We start from the raw sequence: 6,022 nt of genomic DNA, 5'->3' as shown, positions 1-6,022 counted from the left end.
GCTTAACATTCAAAAAAGCTATAGAATTATCAATTTCAAATTCATGAGTAAATTTGAGTCTAGGATGATAAGAATTGAACTTTAGTAAAACGTAATCTAATTTATTTTTTTGTAAAATCATGAAAATATCATCGACGTATCTATAATAAGCGTGTAAATTGAAATCTAGATTATGAATAACTGTGTTTTCTAAGTCTTGCATAACTAAACCTGCCAAAATAGGTGATATTGGAGAGCCCATTAGAGTACCATGTATTCGTCTATAATATAAATTGTTAAATTGAAAAACTGTTTGCGTCATTAAAAATTCTATTCCTTTTTCAAATTCACTGATAGGTAAGTCAGTACAATTTTTAATATTTATTCATCTGCTGAGAATATTATTAGGTGCGCATTTAAGTTCCCGCTGTTTGCCAATAGATGGCTCCAGCAGTAAGTGCTGGTCGATTTTGATATTCAAAATGTGATGAACCAAGCTTAGACATATGGTAAAAAAAACCGTGTTGACACATGAGTGCTTTTATTTTGACCTCATATACTTTTGGTTTGTGACAATGTTTGATTTTGTGCCAAATAATCGTTATTTGCGGGAAGTGTTTATTTTATTCTTTCATTCGAAATACTGAGATATTTTGTATTTCTATCTACTGCTCAAAATACAACTAGGATGCGGAGCACAACTATCTAGCATGTCGAGGCTAAGCAGAATATGCTGACGGCAGCTATCCTTTTTTTCAGTGTACAAAGATTTTTTGATTGTAAAGATTGTAAATTATTTAGGCTCAGAAAATATAAATGCACCGAATGAAAAATTAATCCATCAAATAATTGAAGTCTGCATACTTCAAAAGTCAGATACAAACAAAACTTGAAAACAATTCGACCAATTATACTTTGAAAGCCTTTTTCTGGAACGAACAACCATCTTACTTTCATACATTGTTGGTCCTACACGTACTTAAATAAATGTATTCAATTAGATAATTTATAAATAAATAAATAGAAAAGGACGTGAAATTATAATTAAAACAAATTGTATATTTACTACCTGTCACTTGGAATAATTTAGGCTAATTTTAAGCTTTGATTGGTAGATTAAATATTATACATACCTTTTAGTAATTGTAGCTTTGTTCCTTATTCTAACATTCCTTTTCCAACCTGAATAGAAAGTAAAATGAGGATAATTAGTTTTGTTTTAAATTTCTTTTAATTATATAAATAAATCAATTCTTTCATTAAAATTAAATTATCCATGATTTCATTAGGCCAGTTTTTCTAACTAGCCGATATCTCATAACAATTTCTGGGTTCATTCGTTCTGGATAATTCATCTCCTTTTGGGTAGTCTGTCGACTGGAGTTTGACGATGGTAAAAAGGCTCACTGCGGACATGCATGCACAGCTATCACTGAGTGTCACTGCGATTATACTCTATTTTTCTCTCCTTTTTTGAATATGACACAAAATATAAAGATTTTTTTACAAAAAACAGCTTTGCTTGATCCAATATATGATTGTTTAGATGAGGTATGCACAATTTAGACAAAAAGATTTAACCGTTCGGCCTCCAAATTCAGATCCGATTAGAAATTCTGATAAAGGTCTTTAACTTGCTCTGCCTTATTCGAAAATCACGCTGTGGACTCCGTATAAACGACATGTCTATTTAAAATAGATTTTAGAGCCATTGTTGATTTATGAATAATAACCCTTCTCAAAAAAACGTAAAAAAAAACAACAAGATCTACTTTCAAATTGTTGAAATCCGGATTCTACGTTAAATTTTCCATTAGAAACTCACGGAGTAATTGCAATACTTTTTTTTTACAGAGTTAAAAGTCTACAAAAATGTCCTTAATTTCTGCTAAATGTGACTTCAAGCGCATCCATAAAAGCTCAAGTAGTATGTTGCACGCGAAGTTTGAAAATAAATTTCAAAATTGGCAAATGAATGTAAATAAATGTATGTCAGAATTGATATGTCTAGTTTTACCCAAATTTAATACCTTCTTCTATAAGAATAATATGAAAAATGAGAATTTAAACTAATCCTTTACCTTGTAGTCCTAAAATCTCGCTTCGTAACCTCAAGGACACTGCTTGACTGCTCTCACTTGTATCGCAGCGTTGTTGTCTGAGGTTCCAACATCGTGGCACTAGCTTCATGACAAAATTCTTAAAGTTACCTACGGAACTCTTATTAACTGCTACTAAAAGAAGATGCAGTTAAAGCCGCCTCCGCACATGTACCGTAAATGACAGGTATTTTATTTTCGAAAGTTTTTAATGCTGCGAAAAAAAGTATTGCGATTACTCTGTGAGTTTCTAATGCAAATTATAACGTAGAATCCGAATTTCCACAATTAAAAAGTTGATCTTGCTGTTTTTTTGAGTTTTTAAAGAAGAAATCGTAGGGGGCACACTAGGGTTATTTTCTTTTGATTATTTATTTTACTAAATATTCATAACAGAGAAACTAAATATTTGAATTCTTCATAATTATTAATTATTTAATAGAAACATAAAATAAATCATAATAGAACATAAATTATTTAACCTCAGAATGCCGATCCAAATATTTAATTTCATCACCATTCAGCTGCTAGTTTCCGTGATAATTTCAGAATGATTAATTACTATCATACTTATTGTTCCTGAATTAAAATATTTCCAGTCAAAATTTGGAAACAGTTTTAAGCTTTTTTTAAATTACTGTGTTCTTTTCTCTTTTAAAAAAAGCTTAAAACTGTTTCCAAATTTTGACTGGAAATATTTTAATTCAGGAACAATAAGTATGATAGTCAGCCGACCTGATTGGAGCGCCAACTGTCAGATTAGTTCATTGCCAGGATGCTAAGCAAATCTACTTCTACATACAGTTACACTTTCAATGCACAAGGCTGTTTCTAAAATTGTACAAAAATGTTTAGAAAAAAAAAACTTCCTTAATTCCCAGGCACAAAGATATTTTTATTCGCTCTGTTAGTTATTTCTCACAAGCGATGATACACTCTACTGGTAAGTATATACAGACGATTCAAAGCTATACTCCCAGCGTCGTGCGTGCGATTCGACGGTAATATAGCGATATAGTTGTATAGTTGCAGAACTTATACATACTTTTACATTTCTCCGATGACTGTTGGCTGAAATCTCAGCCAATTAGTGTTGATTATTTTTATTTAATATCCTAATGGTTTATTCATAGCCAATAAATTTTAGTCAAATGTCGCATTAGCCAAGCCTAAGCCAATTCGGAATTCATTTTGTTTAAATTGCAAGTAGTGATTTTTAGTTTTTGAATGATTTTTAAGTTTTTGCCTGAAGGGTGCTAGATCCTTTACAACAAGGAAAGAAACGAATACGGATGACAAACACATCTATTTTTTATTTACACTCATTGCAGCTTCATATTAAAAAAATATCCCTGTAAGATAACAATCATACTAATTATTTCACAAAATATGAGTTGAGTAACATGCTCATACTTGTGTCTAGGTACCTTGACAATACCGATCATTTAACATATCGGTTGTCGATCCGATTTTATAACGGTCACATTTTAAGGCGTTTCTTATTCGCCCAACGATTTAAAAACTATGGCTTTATATTGACGGTGGCTAAGCTTAATAGTTACCAATTAAATTATGTAGACAAAACGACTGAAATTCAAATACATTCTATCAATTTATCCGCGATAGTAACTGCGATGTCATTTAATAGCCCTATGACTTACGATAAAGGTCTTATATTGAGAGTGGCTAAACTTTACAGTTAACAATTAAATTATGTCAACCACACGACTGAAATTAAATTGACATTCTACGAGTTTATCATGGTGCTCTGATTGTGACACAAAAGGTCACTGAAGGTCGACGACATGCTGGACTGCTTCACCCGTCGCGTCGGCTTAGCTTAAGGTTATATATCACCATGCTGGAATTTAAAGCTAACGAAACCATTTCTGAATATGAAAACAAACCATTATAAAAAAATTCACCCCTGTACTGAAGCTCTAAGTCCGAAAACAATACGCCATTTCACTAGGATGGACTGGTCGAATTGGGTAAAAATCAAATTCGACCCGCTCAAATCAATCAGTGATGCTTTAACAGTAATCGACCTGCTTAGATCAATCAGTCCCGCTTCAATTTATAGTCGGGGCCTTCTTAAATAGAGGTGAATTTACTTGAGCTCTGCTATCATTGTACCAGGTTACTCCTAAGCCCCTAGAGCTGGCTGTCGTCAAAATGTTGTCGTGCCAGGAGATCATTTAACTCACAGTCGCGAGACAAGGCCATGGGTTTGATTAGTTCTTAGTTCTAATAAACAAGATGGAACCATTAACCAAATAGGTCAGGATCGGCAGAAGTATTAACCACTTCAAATAGATATAATATAAGTATATTTAAGAGCAACAGGTTACAGTGTGTTTCGGACAAGCCGGTGACGAGAATTCTCCAGCCGATCCGAAGGGGCGGTTTTTATAGGTTTGTATGGATTAGCGCTTCCAGAACCTTCTACTAGTTACACATGCTGCAAGAATCTAATGCACAGATGCCTGCTAAAAGCGGGTGTACATTGTATCGATTACACAGGCCGATAAAGAAAAAAACCTCAGAAATGATCCATCACCCTAGGTTTTCGAGATATCCTAATCTAAAAGTGCGAAAAACGCGGTTTTTCGCTATATTTGAGATTTTGTCTCAACGTGAATAAATTTCTTTTCTAAAAACCAATGACGGTATTAAAAACTACTACTCTTACTACTTTCAAGTGTAAGAGTAGTAGCTTCCAATACCGTCATTAGTTTTTAGAAACAAATTTATTCACTTTGAGAAAAATTCTCAAATATAGCGAAGAACCGCGTTTTTCGCACTTTTAGTTTAAGATATTTCGGAAACCTAGGGTGATGGAACATTTCTGAGGCTAGATTTGGATCTAGTGCACCAAAAACCTTCAGGTAGGTATGGTTGTCTTTCTAGGTTTTTGCGTTTTTGAAATTTTGTCGGCCTGTGCTATTCTTGACGTGGGCTGAAAGTATTATATAGAGTACTATATCGCTTATAATCGAGGTACATAACAATTTCGTGAAGCCCCTTTTTTAGTGAAAATTTGATCTTTGGGAGTCACTATGGGTTTTTCAGTCTTTTTTTATTCGTTCTCTCTTCTCTTTCTTTGACTTCTGATTCATAGTTTTTTTTCTTAGTAGAAACATTTCCAAAATTTTCGCTGGGATTTCGAATACAATGCAAATGAAGAAGGCAACCGTTAAGGATAAAACTAAATCGACGGTGAAGGCAGTAACCTGCAAAAGATAAAAGTAGAATAACATAAGTATGAATATTATAATGCACTGTTAAATTATGTTACACATATGTATATTAATTCAATGTATATGTGCATTCAATGTGTATGTGTATATTTTCTGATAATTTTGTAAAGCTTTCGATTTTTCGAAATTAACGGAAATTTAAGTATTTTCTGGTAATTCAAGTAAAATTTATGGTAATCTACCGCTAATTTATTGTAACTTGTAGCTTTGAATTGGTTACATCTATCAAACAATGTGTCAATGCGTCTAACTTAGCACTTGACGCTCACTTCTTGCGAGGCCGAAGTGTGATATCATTTAGTATTTTATTCTAGCAATATTTGACGAGAAACATGCTAACTGAGAAAAAGTCTCGTTCAATTGTAAAAATTATTGTCTCAGCTTGTCTCGTTTTCACAATAGAATCCATTTCGTATTTTTCTTCCAATATTTGACATGCAAAATGTCATATTGCAAAACCTTTTGGGAACTGAGTGAATTCGAGCGAGGTCAGCGTTTTTCTTGGGCCGAATGCAACACTAGACATCGTACACAGAAAAACGCTGATTCTTGAAACTACCCTTATTCGTAGTTGTTATGAATTACACCAAACTCTCGCTTTCAGTCATTCCGTTCGCAGCATTCCTAAAACTGCTGGCTTCCGTAGTTTCTCAGGGGAGCAGAGCGAGAGCGGTTGCGACGTTA

General features: G+C 33.3%; 1 protein-coding gene across 6 annotated transcripts in view; it reads right to left on the bottom strand.

The window, feature by feature from the left end:
* Positions 1 to 2,978: 2,978 nt before the first annotated feature.
* The window catches only part of LOC117173205 (nose resistant to fluoxetine protein 6-like), a 114,641-nt gene continuing 111,597 nt past the window's right edge, over positions 2,979 to 6,022 (bottom strand). For 3 of the 6 annotated variants that reach the window (XM_033361644.1, XM_033361642.1, XM_033361643.1), the window contains exon 11: positions 2,981 to 5,311. In XM_033361644.1, the coding sequence (XP_033217535.1) occupies positions 5,147 to 5,311 (165 nt within the window). In that variant the 3' untranslated portion in view covers positions 2,981 to 5,146. Of the gene's footprint in view, positions 5,312 to 6,022 lie in introns of all 6 variants that reach the window. The other 3 variants (XM_033361645.1, XM_033361641.1, XM_033361640.1) reach the window with 3 other exon arrangements.

This window comes from Belonocnema kinseyi, chromosome 5 (assembly GCF_010883055.1).
Source record: "Belonocnema kinseyi isolate 2016_QV_RU_SX_M_011 chromosome 5, B_treatae_v1, whole genome shotgun sequence".
NCBI classification, from domain to species: domain Eukaryota; kingdom Metazoa; phylum Arthropoda; class Insecta; order Hymenoptera; family Cynipidae; genus Belonocnema; species Belonocnema kinseyi.
The sequence above is the reverse complement of the archived record's forward strand: the minus strand, read 5'-3'. Positions and strand labels throughout refer to the sequence as shown.